The sequence below is a fragment of the Podospora pseudopauciseta genome, chromosome 1 (genome assembly GCF_035222475.1).
Source record: "Podospora pseudopauciseta strain CBS 411.78 chromosome 1, whole genome shotgun sequence".
Lineage (NCBI taxonomy): Eukaryota > Fungi > Ascomycota > Sordariomycetes > Sordariales > Podosporaceae > Podospora > Podospora pseudopauciseta.
In genome coordinates this window covers 5,512,736-5,526,712 of record NC_085892.1, presented here as the reverse complement: position 1 = coordinate 5,526,712, position 13,977 = coordinate 5,512,736, and the positions used below count along the sequence as shown (strand labels likewise).

At 52.7% G+C, this 13,977-nt stretch overlaps 7 protein-coding genes across 7 annotated transcripts; 4 read left to right on the top strand and 3 right to left on the bottom strand.

Moving 5' to 3' along the window:
* Window positions 1–355: 355 nt before the first annotated feature.
* QC763_115200 (uncharacterized protein) lies at window positions 356–2,820 on the top strand. Its single transcript, XM_062908098.1, has 2 exons — window positions 356–1,473; window positions 1,544–2,820. The coding sequence occupies exons 1-2, from the start codon at window positions 537–539 to the stop codon at window positions 2,596–2,598; spliced, it is 1,992 nt and encodes a 663-aa protein (XP_062771130.1). The 5' UTR covers window positions 356–536; the 3' UTR covers window positions 2,599–2,820.
* A 1,354-nt stretch (window positions 2,821–4,174) lies between these two features.
* On the top strand, window positions 4,175–5,760 carry QC763_115190 (uncharacterized protein). The gene is made up of 2 exons (XM_062908097.1): window positions 4,175–4,796; window positions 4,855–5,760. The coding sequence occupies exons 1-2, from the start codon at window positions 4,692–4,694 to the stop codon at window positions 5,740–5,742; spliced, it is 993 nt and encodes a 330-aa protein (XP_062771129.1). The 5' UTR covers window positions 4,175–4,691; the 3' UTR covers window positions 5,743–5,760.
* Window positions 5,761–5,844: 84 nt separating this feature from the next.
* QC763_115180 (uncharacterized protein) lies at window positions 5,845–7,856 on the bottom strand. Its single transcript, XM_062908096.1, has 2 exons — window positions 6,734–7,856; window positions 5,845–6,676 (listed from the first exon to the last, which is right to left on the bottom strand). Exons 1-2 carry the CDS (start codon window positions 7,633–7,635, stop codon window positions 5,923–5,925), a joined length of 1,656 nt encoding a protein of 551 aa, XP_062771128.1. The 5' UTR covers window positions 7,636–7,856; the 3' UTR covers window positions 5,845–5,922.
* On the top strand, window positions 7,844–8,848 carry soh1 (Mediator of RNA polymerase II transcription subunit 31). The gene is made up of 2 exons (XM_062908095.1): window positions 7,844–8,193; window positions 8,253–8,848. The coding sequence occupies exons 1-2, from the start codon at window positions 8,077–8,079 to the stop codon at window positions 8,529–8,531; spliced, it is 396 nt and encodes a 131-aa protein (XP_062771127.1). The 5' UTR covers window positions 7,844–8,076; the 3' UTR covers window positions 8,532–8,848.
* RPC11 (RNA polymerase III C11 subunit) lies at window positions 8,713–9,821 on the bottom strand. Its single transcript, XM_062908094.1, has 3 exons — window positions 9,349–9,821; window positions 8,998–9,284; window positions 8,713–8,945 (listed from the first exon to the last, which is right to left on the bottom strand). The coding sequence occupies exons 1-3, from the start codon at window positions 9,359–9,361 to the stop codon at window positions 8,910–8,912; spliced, it is 336 nt and encodes a 111-aa protein (XP_062771126.1). The 5' UTR covers window positions 9,362–9,821; the 3' UTR covers window positions 8,713–8,909.
* A 38-nt stretch (window positions 9,822–9,859) lies between these two features.
* On the top strand, window positions 9,860–11,203 carry QC763_115150 (uncharacterized protein). The gene is made up of 2 exons (XM_062908093.1): window positions 9,860–10,327; window positions 10,388–11,203. Exons 1-2 carry the CDS (start codon window positions 10,295–10,297, stop codon window positions 10,994–10,996), a joined length of 642 nt encoding a protein of 213 aa, XP_062771125.1. The 5' UTR covers window positions 9,860–10,294; the 3' UTR covers window positions 10,997–11,203.
* Window positions 11,204–11,415: 212 nt separating this feature from the next.
* QC763_115140 (uncharacterized protein) lies at window positions 11,416–12,925 on the bottom strand (the record flags this gene model as incomplete). Its single annotated transcript, XM_062908092.1, has 2 exons — window positions 11,416–12,237; window positions 12,290–12,925. 2 exons carry the CDS (start codon window positions 12,923–12,925, stop codon window positions 11,416–11,418), a joined length of 1,458 nt encoding a protein of 485 aa, XP_062771124.1.
* Between the last annotated feature and the right edge of the window lie 1,052 nt (window positions 12,926–13,977).

The following is a 13,977-nucleotide window of genomic DNA, read 5'->3' as shown; positions in this document are numbered from 1 at the left end:
TGTCCCAGGGGGGGCCCACTTAGTAGCCAGACTGGGTCCTTCCGCCTCATGGCTCCTGCCGGGCATGAGCCTCAATATATCAACTCCAAAGCAGACAGGACCGAGAAGTCATTATTTTGGTGGAGCCCTGGGGGAAGGGTCATCATGTCTGATACCGACCTTCCGATCGAGGCCTGAACCTCATGCTCCCGCACGACATTACTTTGGTGTGGTCCCCTGCCTGCATGAATGCCTTGTGTCAGCAGAGTGAGGTGTGACACATTCAAGAAAGGTACGTCTCACGAAGTTCTAGAACTTTGCCTCCTGTGCCTTTGAGTCTGGACCTGTGTGGCCATGGCCTCTGATAAGATGGTAGGCCATCCTTTCACGACCACGAGTATACACAGTCTTTTTCGCAATGTCTAGCCTAGGTGGCACGACATGCCAAAGCCCGCCCGGGGGCAGCAAGGTACGTTCTGTTTTCTGGGTAACGCGTAAACCCGACCGAGAAGAACTCTCGCAGAATAGGCTGCCTGTGACTTGTCGAGAAATGATATATGCACTTATACCTAGGAAAAAGCCACCCACCTACATCTACGATTGTCAATGTCGAAAACACAACAATGGAATCCGAGTATCAATCAATCACGGCCGACATCACGGAGGAAAAAGTGGAACGGGGGGAGGTTGAGAAGAGGCCTCTGAAGTTTCCGTGGGTTGGAATCGCATGGCGCTTCACGGGCTCTCTGTTCTGTTTTATTTTCATCATCGTCATGCTCTGGGGGTACGAACGCATGGGTGTCCTCAGTTCTTGGGACCGTCGAGGATTCAACACGCTGAACATTCTCTTGTCGGCGTTTGTGAGTTTGGCGCTGGGTTCGTTGCTGACGCTCCTGGGCCACACGCTCCGTTGGTATCTCCTGCAAAGAGAGGCAGCAACTCCAGGGAACGTTGATCTTATTTTGGGAATTGGCGAACCGACCGGCTCTCTCAGGCTTCTTTGGGGCCACACTTGGCGTGGCAAGGGGTGGACCAGAACAACGATTATTGTGCTGCTCTACTTCATTGCCTCGATTCTTGCTCGAATCAGCGTCGCCGGTCTGGGCTTGACATTCGAGTTGAACGAGGAGGCCGGGGTCGATTACCCGGTCATGATGACGGATTGGAGAGATCCGGGATGGATAACAGAACCCGATCCCCGAGAGACCCTGCGCAGGTTTGTCGACTTTGCTTCGGTTGGGCTGGCAACATCCCCTTTATCCCTGAACAAGTCAGATCCGGCATCATGGACCACCGAGAATGTCGACGGGCTGGGTGTGAATCGAACAGTGGACGGCCGCACGCTCACTTACACCTTCTCCCTCAATGAGTATCGCGGTCTGGAAGTCGAACCCAATAAAGACCATGTCGTCCACAGCTCGTCGAGCTGCATCGTCCGGAACTTTTATAATGGCACGGTTTACCAGGATGGGAAGAGCGTGGGAGAAGTCACGGGTAAATTTGATTCCCTTGAGCGTCGATCAATTAAAGTCTCCTTGCTAACTGGTATCGTGGCCAAATTTAGCTACAAATATGGAACAAATCCCACGTGATGATCCCGAGTACTTGCAGATACTCTCTGGACTTCTTTTACATTTTCCAACGGCGTTTGTCGATTACATCTGGACTGCTGGTATCAACGAGGAGACAATCGGTCAGAATATGTCAGGGTGCATGACGACTTGTAAGTATTCAACCCCCCCCCTCCCCCCCTTCTCTGAACCCTTGCACGGATCATTGACATGGGATGGGACATGTACCCAAATAGACATATACAGGGAAGATCACCTAAGCTGGAAGGACTTCAACAAACGCAACGCCAGCTATTTCGGATGCACATCCTGCCTCTCCACTTCTTCTGCGCACTCTGGATCGTCATCCGAGCCTCGGGCTGGCTTGTCTCCGGCCGTCTTCTCGGAACTCATCCCATCGTCCAACTCGTCCTTTGCAACCTACATGCTTCTCGGCATGGGAACATACGAACGCATCAACCAGTACATGGACCCTGTCAACCTATTCACTCGCATTTATTCAGCCATGGACAAACAGACCCACCTTGTCAACTATGCTGGTCAAGGCTTGCCCTCAATGAAGACGATGTCTGACTGGTATCTGAGACCGGTCCCCATCGCGGAAGAGGTCTATGTCGCCCACTTGGCTGCAAGGTTACCCCTCTTGGGATTCGTCGGTGCTCAGAGACAATTACCAAAGATCACGAAGGAGAAGGGGGCGTCCGAGAAGCCGTTTATTCGGACGGTGCTGCAGGTAAAGTGGAGGAGAGTCATGGCCGTCATGATTGCTATTAATGCTTCGGCTGTGTTTGTCATTTTGGCGGTTTATTTGGCATGCAGGAAGGTGATGATTCCCAATAAGGGGCGAGATAGCCCCCTGCTGACGGCGAGGTTCTTGAATGAGTTTATTGCTGGCAGTTGGGGGAAGACTACGGGTGTGGACACCATGAGGGAGATTGCGGAGAGGACGAAGAATGTCAGGTTGAGGTATGAGACTAGGGGGGGTGAGTTGGGGATTTGGCCTGTTGGTGGTGAGGAAAGTCGTGTACTTCCTACCTCTGCTCCTTAGCCTACTTCAACTGGTGCAATTAGCTTGAAGTCTGTTAGAGGGGCGAAGTTCCGCAGGGGGTGACCAAGATTTGATCTGGACGAGAAAGAACGGAGTGGATGATAGTGAAGAGTCTTGTCCCACAGGCTCGTTTTGGACATGGCAAGAATCATGGATAATTAATACGTAATAATATTTTTTGGGGGTTTTCATGCTCAATTTTGGCTTTTCACAGTGGGCAAGGCCACTGTTCAACCTGTCTTGCGTCGGCTCCCGCCTTTTTTTTTGTCTCTTTTTTCCTTTTTTTTAAGGCGTTAGACTCATTTTTTTATATATACATGAACGACAGATCTACCATCACTGTCTGTAATTGTGTCCTTTGCATCCCAACCTCCCTCTACTCTCCCACACATGGAAAATAGCCAGTAGATCAAGACTCAGAACTCGAGATTTTGCCCAACTCTCGGCGTTTATGGAGGGCTGAAAGTCGTGTCTCCAACTACAACGTCACATCATCTTTCTTTCTCTTCTTGTGTCCCACAAAAAAACAGAAAGTCTTTTGAACCTGGGAGCCTCTTAAGCTTCAGGTCGCCACAGATTGACGTCTGGTTCAAGTCTCCCCATGTTTGAACAGACAACCAGACAACCCCCCATGTTTACCCCCCAGCGTCAGCGGATTCACAATACACCTCAGGCACATGCCGAATCTTTCGACTCAAGGCTTGGCTCTTCCGGTGAAAAGTGCGAATCAAACGCCTCGCTAAGAGGTGGGGGGGTTACCTGTCCTTCCCTGCACACAACAAAAGTATGCAAGAAAGGATGTGGCCCTTCCAGCGAAAAGCTTTTTCCCAAGGACGGAGTGAAACACTTGTTGATCCAACGCTACAACACGGCTAACTGCAACCGCCTCATGGAGCGAGACCACGCCTTGGTCAAAAAACGCTATCTGCAAGCTCTTCCGGCGGGAGTCTGCAACGCGGAGCATGGCTTCCTTGCTACAACGTTGTTCTTTTCTCTCGTTTGAAAGGAGAAGAGAGGGGGAAAAAAAACAACGGAGCTAGGGGTGGTAAAACGCTCAACGCGGCTCTCTCACAAAGGGGGCTCAACTCACTTGCTTGCTCAACGACTCGTGTGAGAATCGGAACATGGAAAATGGGGAACACCAGCCTTGAGAGAAAGAAATTCTTGCCGGGCATCCCGTGGGGAATGGGCAGCAAGAACCGCGGAACGGTGGCTCGACGCTTGGGACTCGTTCATCTCATCTCATCATCATATGATGACGGGATGGGTGATGAGCGGGTGGTGGGTGTTGACAAGGATAAGTCGATTTGGCGAGTGAGGCGATGAACCGAAAAAAGATTGTTGTCCTTGGTGGCAAGCGGAGCGCGATACGGTCGAGTACCGTATAGGTACCATGTTCTATGCTATCGACACTTTGGGGTGTGGTGTATGTGTGTGGTCAATTGATGAAAAATGGTTGTCGACTAGTTCGGCCCGGACCGGAGTCCGGAGCTTTGGTCGAGGTTCCGGGTAGGTGACGACCGGAATGCACTAGTGGGAACCCCTCAGCGGAACTGAGAATGTTGTCTTGCTCGAAGTCGTCCGATAATCGCTATTTTGTCGTCAAATTGGAAAAATCATGAATGCAAAAATGCTGGGCCTGCCTGGAAAATCTGATGATGATGCGGCGTGCAAGGTCATCATGGCGGGTTTTGCATATGAAATGTCCGAATGAGACTGGTCGTCATTTGATGATGGTGGGAAAACAGGAAGGGAGACAATGACGATGATTGACGGGGTGTGACTGAGCGGATGAATAAGGCGTCCCTCCCCCCTCATAACTGGGAGGAGGGTGAAGGGAAAAGGGGAAAGATCGTGGAAAATGAGGGTGGTGGTTGTGGTTTAAATAAATCGCCATCGCAAGAGACGTTGTGTGTCGCAGCGAGTCAAATCCTCAGCCCATTTTCCACACTCGGAGGTTTCACTCATCCGCCCCTCCCCCAGAACTCACAACGCTCGGTGCATTTTACATGATCTGATGAGCAACATCCCGAAACATTTCACCGCCAAACTCACAATAGAATCATTCGATTTATCCTAACCCCCCTTCAATCATGGCATCACCATCAAACAAAAAAGAACCCGTCCTCGTCCAGTGGATCCTAGACACCCGCCCCTGGTACCCCGAAGCCACCCAAACCAAACAACTCGAGACTCATGTAAGTCCATTCACTCACCCCAACTGTTTCATCCCATCTTACTAACCCCCCCTACCAGGCCTCCCGAGCATTATCCCTCCTCCCAGAGTCAGAACGCGCCTCGGTCCTCCGCTACTTCCACGTCCGCGACGCCAAAATGTCCCTCGCCTCCCACCTCCTCAAGCACTACGCCATCACCAAGCTCACCCCCACCCCCTGGTCCGCCACAACCATAACCCGCAACTCCAAAACAAAACCCGTCTACCTCGACCCCTCCACCGGCCAAGAGCCCGTCTCCTTCAACGTGACCCACCAAGCCGGCCTCGTCGCCCTCGTCGCCGTGGCCAACTATCACTCGGGACAAGCAGACACAGGCGTAGACGTAGTCTGCACCTCTGAACGCCGCGACCGCGACCACAAGCTGATCCTCACCGACCCCGCCGGCTGGCCCGGTTTCGTGGACATGCACGCCGACGTCTTCGGCCCGGGCGAGGTCACCTACCTCAAGTACCGTGTCCTCTCCGCCGTGCCAGGTTTGGTATCCGGTTCCAAGCCAGAGGACCTCATCGACGGGAAGCTCCGCGCGTTTTATGCGCTCTGGGCGTTGAGGGAGGCTTACATCAAGCTCACGGGCGAGGCTCTCCTGGCCGAGTGGCTGAGGGAGCTGGAGTTTGTCTCTTTCCGCCCTCCAAGACCAACAGAGGCGTGGGAGGTCCCCGCTAGGGAGGATGATGATGATGATGTCGACACAGATACCGCGCAAGCGATCAGGAAGTTTGATATCAGGTTCCGGGGGGGAAAAGTCGAGGATGTGAAAATGTGTTTGAGGTCTATGGGGCCGGATTACATGATTGCCACTGCCGTGAGGACGCCTGATCGCAAAGAGGATGCCCTGGGGTGGGAGCTGGGCCCGTATGAGTTCCTGGAATTGGACGAACTGCTTGATTTTGCAGAGGCGAATAGGTAGTGTCGCGTGAATGAAGGAATGAATAATGACTTGGTGAACACACTCGATGCATCGCTTCTAGGGACTAAAACTGCCATCGTACGTAACACTCGCTATGCGTAACCCGCCCTAATCTGTAATAGCAATGCCCCAATAGTTCCAATTCCGAGACGGTCCCCGTTCGGGTCCCTCGTAAACCCCCTAGGTTGCTTTTATGACCTTTGACGCTATCCGCGGCGCGGAGATGGAGAAGTGAAAGACATCATAGCTCTCTGAGTCATCCTTCTTGTCACCGCTCTCCTTGCCCTCCTTCTTGTCGACCTCCCCGTCCTTCTTCTCCACAACCTTCGATTCTCCCGCAACATCGACAACCACATCCTCCGTGTCAAGGCTTCCATCCTCAGTATACCCCCACACATCCTTTAACTCACCTCTCGCCAAAGCAGTCAGCCACAACGCTCCGGTAACGCCAGGCACCAGATAGAGCAGCGCCGGCTGACCATGTCTAAAAACCAACAACATTGTCAACGTGACCAGCATACCCGCGGTGTACCCAACCATAGAGGCATAAAAGTAGGGTTTCGGAAAGGCGGTGGCAGCCCGGACCGAGGTAGCCGCCTTGACAGGAAACAAACCACCAAATTGGGTGCACCAAAGTCTGTTGCCCCACTGTCCCCTGGGATCAACAAACGGAGCCTTGACCCGACGTTCGCAAGTCTCAGTAGTAGTAACCGATTTTGTTCCATCCTCCGCCAGGGTCTCCGAAACCAGCTCGACAGGTTCGAGCTTGATCTGCTTCTGGTAGAATTGGTAGAGGTCAAAGCGAAGTGCAAGTCCCATAAGCATGCCGGGGACGACGATGTCGCCGAGACCGAGCATGCTGACGCTCTTGTTGTTCTCGAAGACCAGCTTGATGGGGGCGTCGAGCTTTGTTGCGACTGTGATCATGTAGGGACTTCGGATGGTGTTAGCTTGTGACAGCCAAGATCTCGAAAGAAGGAAAATGACTTACGTATAGAACACCATGACAATATCATAAACAAAAAGCCCCCACAAAACCATAGTCCCGATCCCGAACGAGGTTGGCGACAAAAGCATAAACGTAGCGTAGCACATCCCCGCGCTCATAATGTTGGACAAAATGTTCCAGCCAAGATAGTGGTACGCCGCAGCAAAGGGTATCGAAACCATGAACCCAAACAAGTCGTTGAGCTTGATATTGAACTTGACAAAGACCAAGCCATGCATCGCAAACTTGACAGTCCATTCCTCAGTGAAAAGATGCCGTACCAGCCAGAGGACATCCCCAGCTTTTTTTGACGGCGCCAGAATAGACAGGAAGCCAGGAAGGGGAGACGTCCGGTCCCGGACAACCTTGTTCTGACCAGTGGCCTTGTCGACAACATACTGATGGTGCTCGTCCGAGTCGATGTGATACACTGTCCCCTTGCCATCAACCCAGGTAGACGGGAATACCAAACTCGTCAGAACATCCAGCGAATCTCCCGCCAGCCGGCCCAAACTCGCAACGGCCATGATGGACAGGTAAGCCCTCATGAACTTGTTCAAGATGTCAGGGTCCTGAAGCCACTCGATGAGGTAGTACAAGCTGATCAGAAGGATACCGGCCAAAATGGGAAACATGATGGCGTCTGAAGCAGCGAGCCCTTCGGCGAATTTGTCTTCTTTCGGCTGCTTCTGGCCTTTCTTCGTCTTGATGGGTGCCGCTGAGGGCGGTCGTCGAAGTGAACCATGAGCGCCTAGCCAAATGATGCATAGCGCGCTGATCACAACAGAGAGATATTCTGGTCTCAGTAACAGTGTTAAAGCAAAGGCGGTTGGTTCTGGGGCCTGGGTGGTGGTTGTGTTGCTGAGGCCATCTGTCAAATCGGAAGTGGTGTTCTCTAAAGACATCCTGAGAGATGGGCAGGCCTCAAGGGCCAAGTGATGTGGGGTCCGAAAGTGACCCGATAACTCTGCGCTCGACAATTTCCCCGCGAAAACTGTTGAAAATATGGTTGTAAGTGTAGAGTGATACAAGTTCTGGTGGTATGAACTATCACAAATGCGTTGTTGTTCTCTTGGAACCCTTCATCCGGCGACGGGAGGTGGTCGGTACCTTTGCTGCCGCTATAGTAAACGGCCGAGCAGGCAGCTGCAGCCCTGCAAGTGGGGCGCCATATCCCTGGAAAAAGCCCAATTTAGCGCAGTGAAGCTCCCTGCATTCAGCGGCTCTTCGCTGGCAATTTCCGTGCTTTCGACCTGAACAACTGCGTCACACAAGCACCTTGATAACCAGGCACCGTCTCTTTACCTGATCTGCGACCTGGACAGCCTCACCTGAACATCAACAACATGGCATCCGAACCAATGTCAATAGGCAGCTCAGCCCAAGATCCCCCTCCAGTGCCCGAGGCGACCTCGCAGGAGCCAAAGTACGGCGGCCACACACGTTTCGAGCTGGAATTGGAGGTCAGCAAACACATTCCCCATTCACCAGGCTTGCTTCGCGTTTGGCTGACACTCGACAGTTTGTCCAAGCCCTAGGGAACCCAGAATATGTTAACTACCTGGCCTCCCGGAAATTCCTCCAAAATCCCGCCTTCGTTGCGTACCTCGATTACTTGCAATACTGGACGCGCCCGCCATATCTCCAGTATATCACATATCCTACTTCGTGTCTGAAGATGCTGGAGCTTCTTCAAGTCGAGCGCTTCAGAAAGGATATCCTGTCGCCGAACTTGACGCATGCGCTAGTTACCGAGGGAATGAAGGCTGCGGTGGAGTGGCATCGCGAGTCGTTGAGCTGAGGGAGACCGCGGAAGCAGGAAAACGAAAGAGACGACACAACCATCGTCGCGCTGTGCCCATGAGAGCACATATAGCGGCGGAGTTGTATATACACGTGCGCGCCGAGGAATGCCCCCTGAGATGACGGCACACGCTGAGAAGAAGGACAACCCGGCAGCAGGGTGGTGCGACATGGATAGACACGTGGGCAAGGATGTATATTTTCCAGACGCGGTCTCCTTGATGAGAGCCAGGCACATCTCCCGTTGATATATCCAACATAAACGCCAACCACCAGATAATGAATAATCAAGATACCCCCATAACCAGAACTCCATGCAATGCTTCCTTCTCCAGTGAACCTTTTGCTCTCTCACACCCCCATCCACCATAAGAAATCAGTTTTCTCTCCAGTTCTTCCCGCAGGTCAAGCACTACCACACTGTCAGCCATGATTCTCATCTTTCACTTCAGGCGAAAACCTACCCTGTAGAATGTCGTCATGGGCTCATCAGCAGAGCGAATTTGCACCTGGAAGAAAGCTGCCTCCCCGCCCGAGCACTCAGCGGACGAGCACTGCACTTTTTGCTTTTGCGCGTTGGCCCAGGCATCAGGGCCGCCGAAGAGATCTTCCTTTTCGACCTTGGGGAAGACCTTGCGGGAGTAGTAGGGCTTCTCGATGGCGTGCTGGTAGGGGCAGGTGCGGCATTCTACGCGGTTGCCGCCTGTGTCCATCCGGGAGAGGATGAGCATGTTCGCGCAGTAGGGGCAGACTTTTGGTGGCTGGTTAGCTTATGATGTCGTTCGTATATACAGGATAAAAGTATCAAAACTTACAGAGGATTGGCATTTTGATGGTTTTTTTGGGGGGGTTTTTGTAATTCGCAGACTCTTGTTTGTGAAAAAGTGAAATACTGAACGTGATGTGTTGCTGAGGAAATTGTTTTATGGCTTTAAGTTTTTGAGATGGTTGTGGTTGAGTTTGAGTTGAGTCGTCGGCAACCCAGGAGCTTGTCACGAAAAAAATTGTCTGGGGTGAGCCACCACCCCGCTGGTAACATCAAGTTGACGGACTCAACCATGCAACGCTGACATAGTATATAGTTTGATTGTAGGAGCTACATTTTAGATGCTCATCTCATTCTCCCCCCCCAAAAAACATGATCTTGAGTATTGAGCAAAACTTGAGCTTCTGCGGCATGGCATGCTAAGATTACCCTTACGAGACGTTACTTCGAGGGCTTTGTCTTCTAAGCCCCATGTCACTTTCCCAAGGCAAATCAAAGGCTGCACAGCAAACGGGTCTGGAACTGCTTCTTGACAAACACTCTCTTATTACCAGTGATATCTCTCTCATCCAAATATGTTCAAAGTGAAACCTCAACATGAGTCGGCTGATAACGATAAGTGCTCTAACCCCGCCAACCCGAACCCTCGGTTCTGCAGGGGTTACCCCTTATCGCCCAAACCAGCCTTATCGGAGACGGCTGGCGTCGCTGGGGACCTTGCGGGGTGCTGGGAATTAGGAGTGTGAGGTGGTGCACACTGCCACCTCCTGACCGTAATCTAATAAGGCAAACAGCTTCTTGACAGCCGCGCGTTTGGTTGGTTCAGCCTTCTTCCTCAAATATTTTTGGACTCGATTTCACTCTCGAAAACAGAGAGCAACCTCCTGTCTTGACAGTGTGTTGTCTTGGTCAACTCCTTCGTCCCTACCATCGGTTCCATAGCTTCCAACCCGAACTTCCGTACACCCTCACATACATATAAACCATTTGGAACCATGGCACCCCCCAAAGAAGAAGAATCCTACGAGGTATCACCTCCCCCCACACCCCCTTCTCCTGCCCCCCTTCGATCACTAACCCCCCTCCAGGGCGCCTCAACAGCCGAACTCCTCATCGCCTCCTGCCGCTCCAACAACTTCACCCTCCTCCTCTCCCTCCTCCCCCAAGACGACGAAGACGCCGCAGCCGCCCTCCTAAACAACACGACAACCGTAATGGGCAACCACCTCTACCACGAGGCCGCCTCCCGGGGCCACTACGAAATAATCGACACCCTCCTCGACCAGCCCGGCTTCGAGTGCGACCCCGTCAACCGCCTCGAGGGTGACACCCCCCTGCACACGGCCATCCACTGGATCAACTCGGAGCCCCCCGAGCAGCGCGAGTTCGGCAACGCCCTGGTCAAGATGATGCTCGAGGCCGGGTCGAACCCGAGGATCAAGAACAAGGGCGGGCTGACAGCGCTGCAGTTAGTAGATCCAAGAAATGAAGGACTCAGAGAGCTTATCAGAAAGCACGAGTACGCCAGCCTGAACCAGGGTGACTTCGTTGACGTCGGGGATGTCAAGGGGGGTGGTAAGCTGGTGCAGCAGCAGCAGCAGGAGGAGGAGGAGAGCGATGATGACGCGGAATTCAGTGGGAGTGACGACGAGGAGAGGGCAGAGTGGGAGAGGAGGAGGAAGGAGAAGAGAAAGTAAAATGCTGGGTGGAGTCGAGGGTACAGTACAGTGTGTTGCATGGGTAATGTGTGTTGATTTTACCACAGCGAAGCATCGTTGGGGCATTTTTTTTGTTGTTGATGGTTTCCCTTGAGAGGCATAGATCTGTGGCGATAAATACAAAAAAATAAATTCAATCATGCTCCTGCCGGGGGCAAGTCTGATCACTCTTTGTTCCAGTTTATTGATCAATACCCGGTATCTATAGTCAAAGATCATCTATTCACAACCCATCAAATCAACCAAGCTAAACATACACAGGTCTTACATACAGCAACACTCTACCAGCCAAAGCTGCATCCAAACCCGCCTACACCATCTATTCTAGCAGCATCGAGGGGGAAAAAACAGGGTATCAAACTTGTCATCAGCCATCGTGATCATCATCATCATCATCATCAAAACACCACCCCCCCAACAATCACAACCAACATCCCACTCAAAACCAACCCCCATCCCACTCCCTTCACCTGCCTTCCAGCCCCCGCCCTCACAGGATTGACACTCTCAATATAACTCTTATTCCCAACCTTCTCCCTAACCCTCTCAACAACCCCCTGGTCAGGATGCCAACCCCCACTCGCCAAACTCCTCAGCTCCTTCCCAAAAACCTCCAGTATGTTTGTGCTCCTCCCCACAGGACAAAACCTCACCTCCCACCCTCCCCCCGCCGGAACGATAAAGGTGCTCGTCCGGTCGTCGAACGCGTACGAGTACGCGTCCGGGCAGACACTCTTCGCCATCTCGCTGTACAAGCTCGGCCGGCAAACCTCGGGCCCGTTGAACTCCCCCGTGCAGCAGTCCTGCGGCGCCTGCGTCTTGGAGCACGCGCTCAGGCACGGGTCAAAAACCGGACGCTCAATCTTGTCGTCTGGGTAAGGGTAAATCCCGCTGCCCGGCTTGGAGGGGGGGTACTTTTGCAGGTCCCACGGGCACCACCTAGCCACCGTGGGGTTGGTCTGTACAGTCTCTAGAGGGATTGGAAACGAGGCGTTGGTGAAGAAGGTTCCCGTACTAGCTGGTTCCGCGAGGTAGCCCGAAGAGGCGATGCAGGCCGCATTGGTCAGGTTGGGGGGGATCCAGGACGTGTTCTTGGCGGGTATGTATATGATGGCGAGGGGGATGTTGTAGCCGTCGACGAGGGAAATGTCGTAAAAGGTTTGCTTGCCTTCCATGCCGCCTATCAGGTTGAACTCGGCTAGGGTTACCGGGACGGCGCCCTGGATTCTGTTGAGGAAAAGAGGCACAGGAAGTGGAGGAAAGAAAACTTACAGTAAACTGACAGTCCAACTGAGCAAAACAATCACCTGTCAGACACGCCGCCCCGGCACCATTGACGCCATTGAGGTTGCTCGGCCCCGTACCATCGGCATTGAATGAGCAATTCGTCCTCCCCCACACTCTCCCCTGCCAGTCAGGACTGACATACATTTGCCTCGAGGCTCCCGGTCCGAGTTCAAACCCCCCTGTTCCTGGTCCGATGCCGTTCTGGGTTGCAATGCCGGGCCAGATAGTCTCGGCACAGTTGTTGGTGACAAGCAAAGGGATGGGGGTTAGGTTGTTGTGGTCAAGCTCTGTGACTTGGGCGGATGATGATGTGATGGATGCGCTGCCAGTGGTGAGTGTGTTATTGATTGCTGTTGGACCTGGTCCAGAAAGGTTTGCAGGACCGCCGTAGACTGTTACTGTGACGGTCTCAGCGGAGGCATTCCCGCCCAAGAGAGCCAAGGGTGCCAGAACGAGTCTCTTTAGGCGTTGACCGCGGTGCGTTTTCTTGTGTGGGGGCGGTGGTGCTGGGGCAATAACACTTGTGGCTCCGTTCGTCTTTACCGGTCCAGTAGCTGCCATCGTGACGCCGCCTTGTTTCTGCCGACAGCATGCCTTTCTTCCAGCAACCGTTTGAGCCATCTTGGTTTAGTGTTTCTCTCCCTAGGACAGCCTTCTTGATAATGGAGCAATAGGTAGTAAGGACAGCCGGTATGTACTGATGTGTCTAGGGGGACTCTAGACAGAAGGGAAGCCGAATAGGAAGTACACTAGGTTAAGAAAAACAACAGGAAGCCAGCACGCTTTTCGGTCGAGGAAAGAGATAGAAAGAGAGAGAGAGAGAGACAGAGGTTTGAGTAAAGGAGATTCAGGTTGTTCGCAAATTCCAAGAAAAAAACAAGAGAGTGTCGTGGGCCGATCGACTGTCAAGCCAGATGCAAAAAGGAGGGAGAAGAGACGACAAGCGAGGTCATCTTGGCTCGCCGCGCTGGCTGCCACGACCAAGATGCCATCCTGCCATTGGGAGCAGGACCTGACTGGTCTTGCCATCAAAATCTCGCCAGAGCTTGTGATATCAGGGGCAACATGGAAGGAATGGGTGTGGTCCAAAGTTAAGGGTGGGAGGTCCCGCGGGAACGATTGGTCGTCGGGCGCAGGTCCTCTAAGTGAGGTGTCGTGTTGTTGCACGGATGACCCTTGTGGGTAGCGGCAACCGCTTGCCTTGGTTCAAGCAACTCTCCAGCCCTATGCGTGCCCCCCAGAATGCTTGCTTGCATGTCTCCACCTGTAGTTGCCGACGTCATCGCTCACTCGAGGGCAATGTGAGGCCTCGCAGGAAACATCGTCAAATCCAAGCTGGTGGGAACAAAAAGGGTCATTACTAAAGTTGATCGTGTTATCTATCATAACCCAGGACAAAACAGCAGACACAACTGCCGTGCTCCATTCTTCTGAATACCGCTATGAAGCCCAAAGCCTCTTTCCTGCGTCGTGCCCATGTTGAGTGTTATCTGCCTGAATCGAACGACCCGGTGTTTGCAGGACTTCCCCATCTCAGGTTTCGAGTCGTTCCTACTATTTCAACTCCAATCCAAATTATCTGACAAACACTTCTTCCTCTTCATTCCAACATGTTTCCTGTCCTAAATCTACCCTCTACCACCTCAACCTCGCAAATTCCGTTGCCAACTATG

Coding starts and splice junctions, on each gene's coding strand:
- RPC11 (XM_062908094.1), bottom strand. Junction 8,946..8,997: donor CCATGACGACATTCTACAGG/GTAGGTTTTCGC, acceptor ACAGTGTGGTAG/TGCTTGACCTGCGGGAAGAA.
- soh1 (XM_062908095.1), top strand. CDS start 8,077: ATGGCATCCGAACCAATGTCAATAGGCAGCTCAGCCCAAGATCCCCCT. Junction 8,194..8,252: donor GTTTCGAGCTGGAATTGGAG/GTCAGCAAACAC, acceptor GACACTCGACAG/TTTGTCCAAGCCCTAGGGAA.
- QC763_115150 (XM_062908093.1), top strand. CDS start 10,295: ATGGCACCCCCCAAAGAAGAAGAATCCTACGAG. Junction 10,328..10,387: donor AAGAAGAAGAATCCTACGAG/GTATCACCTCCC, acceptor ACCCCCCTCCAG/GGCGCCTCAACAGCCGAACT.
- QC763_115180 (XM_062908096.1), bottom strand. CDS start 7,635: ATGTCTTTAGAGAACACCACTTCCGATTTGACAGATGGCCTCAGCAAC. Junction 6,677..6,733: donor ATTGTCATGGTGTTCTATAC/GTAAGTCATTTT, acceptor CACCATCCGAAG/TCCCTACATGATCACAGTCG.
- QC763_115200 (XM_062908098.1), top strand. CDS start 537: ATGCACTTATACCTAGGAAAAAGCCACCCACCTACATCTACGATTGTC. Junction 1,474..1,543: donor GAGCGTGGGAGAAGTCACGG/GTAAATTTGATT, acceptor GGCCAAATTTAG/CTACAAATATGGAACAAATC.
- QC763_115190 (XM_062908097.1), top strand. CDS start 4,692: ATGGCATCACCATCAAACAAAAAAGAACCCGTCCTCGTCCAGTGGATC. Junction 4,797..4,854: donor CCAAACAACTCGAGACTCAT/GTAAGTCCATTC, acceptor CCCCCCTACCAG/GCCTCCCGAGCATTATCCCT.